Source organism: Emiliania huxleyi (genome assembly GCF_000372725.1).
Source record: "Emiliania huxleyi CCMP1516 unplaced genomic scaffold EMIHUscaffold_8, whole genome shotgun sequence".
Classification (NCBI taxonomy): Eukaryota; Haptophyta; order Isochrysidales; family Noelaerhabdaceae; genus Emiliania; species Emiliania huxleyi.
Genome location: NW_005196021.1, coordinates 682,341 through 684,149, shown reverse-complemented (window position 1 = coordinate 684,149; position 1,809 = coordinate 682,341). Strand labels below are relative to the sequence as shown.

General features: G+C 60.2%; 1 protein-coding gene across 1 annotated transcript; it reads right to left on the bottom strand.

Annotated features, from left to right (window-relative positions):
* Window positions 1–240: 240 nt before the first annotated feature.
* On the bottom strand, window positions 241–1,722 carry EMIHUDRAFT_198526 (hypothetical protein; the record flags this gene model as incomplete). Its single annotated transcript, XM_005759564.1, has 1 exon — window positions 241–1,722. One exon carries the CDS (start codon window positions 1,720–1,722, stop codon window positions 241–243), a length of 1,482 nt encoding a protein of 493 aa, XP_005759621.1.
* Between the last annotated feature and the right edge of the window lie 87 nt (window positions 1,723–1,809).

The following is a 1,809-nucleotide window of genomic DNA, read 5'->3' as shown; positions in this document are numbered from 1 at the left end:
AAGAAAAGGGGGCAAAAGTCAACTAGAGAGGTCGTCAAAGAAGCAGGGCGAATATAAAGTAATAGTAATGAAGGACAATAGAAGGAGCGCAGTGTACTGAGATAATACAAAAAAGTAGAAATAAGTAAGGAGAACAAAGAAAGTAAAAACTCCCACTTCCCCCACCGAACCATGTCCCAACCTGCTCTCACGAGAAGTGAGAAGTGGCGGAGCAAGAGAGGAGAATCGTCCCGCGCGCTCCTACGCCGGATCGATTTCGTATCCCGCGATGGACACGTCAAAGCTCTTTTGTGGCAGCGTGCAGACGGGCGGGTTGGGGTCGTGGTACGAGTTGTCAAAGGCGCGGCCGTCAAAGAAGCGCTTCGTCATGTCGTACGCCGACGCGGGCTGGAACATCGGCGTCTCGTGGCCGGCGTTGCGGATCACCGAGTAACAAAAGCGGCCGCCGAGCGCCGCGCAACGGCTGTAACCCACGGGCTGCCTTGAGTCCGGCGAACGCTTCCAGATCGTCCTTTTCTGCTCGTAGAAGTCCTCCTTCAGACCCGCCGCCTCCAGGCCCATGGTGATACCCGGCTCAGTGGTGTGCGGCCCCAGCAGGGCGTCCATGTTTGACGAGTAGATGTGAATGTCGAGCCCGGCGGGAAGCAGCTCCGTGAAGTACATCGGCGCAGTCTCCTGGCAGAAGTCGCCACTCTCGACGTACGCCTTGTAGATCGCCTTGCGCTTCGTAGTGAACCATCCGCCAAGGGAAGAGCCGTCGCTGATGTAATCCGCAGCGGGCGTGCCGTCAAAGTGCATGGCCTTGCTGTGGCGCGCGAGAAAGTCTTGATAGTTCCCCTGAGCGTCTCGCCCGCCGCCGACCAGGATGATGTCGGTGGCGGTGGAGCCGGTCAGCGTTTCGAAGAGGAAGTCGGGCGCACCGTCGAAGGCGCCATCGTCATTCCATACGGAGTTCCACTTGGCAAAGAAGGCCGGGCAGTTGTTGTCCTTGAGGTGCTCTCGCGAGCTGGCAAAGAGCTCGTCGATCTTCTCCGCCCCGTCCTTGTGGATCAAGCCCGTCGCCCACAGGTAGTCGCCGTAGTGTTTGGTTTGGACAGACCAGCCTAAGCATGGGTCCCCCACGCTGAGCCCCTTGAGGTTGATCTTGGCGTCGTCGGCCGCGGCCGCGTTGTGGGCGAGGACCGCCTTGGCAAACCACGGGCAGTAGTTGCCGGCATACGACTCGCCGGTGATCCAGAAAGGCGCCGGCTTGAGCTCAGGGAAGAGCTTGTATACTTGGAGGAGGATGGCGACCTGCTGCCTGGTTCCCTCTTCCGAATTCGCCCACTCTGTATCGAGGAGCGGCACGACCTCTCCCGCCTCGTCGACCTGGTACGAGAGTCCCGCCTGGATTGGGTTGTCGACGAACAGGCAGTCGTTGTCCAGGCACCACGAATAGCAACGGTCCTGAAGGAGCCCCTTGTCATCGACAAAGAAGTTGCCCATCTCGTTGAAGGCGGGGCCTTGCGACCCAGAACCGGGCCCGCCCGCAAAGTACTGCGTGAGGATCGCCTCGCCGTGCGTGCAGCCATTGCGGCACGGCTGATACCAAAACCACAGATGGTTGGTCCGCTTGCCGGATGCGCTGGCAACGGAGAGGTATCCAGCGTGGCCTTTGAACGCTCCATCAATCACGACTTTGGAGACCTCTCGGGCCTCGAGCGCCTTGCCCGCCTCAAGCATGGGAGTGAGCAGCAGCGGCGAGGGAGCATCGGGCGCGGGTGCAAAACAGTGGCACGGCGCCAGCCAGGCCGCGAACACGAACAGCGA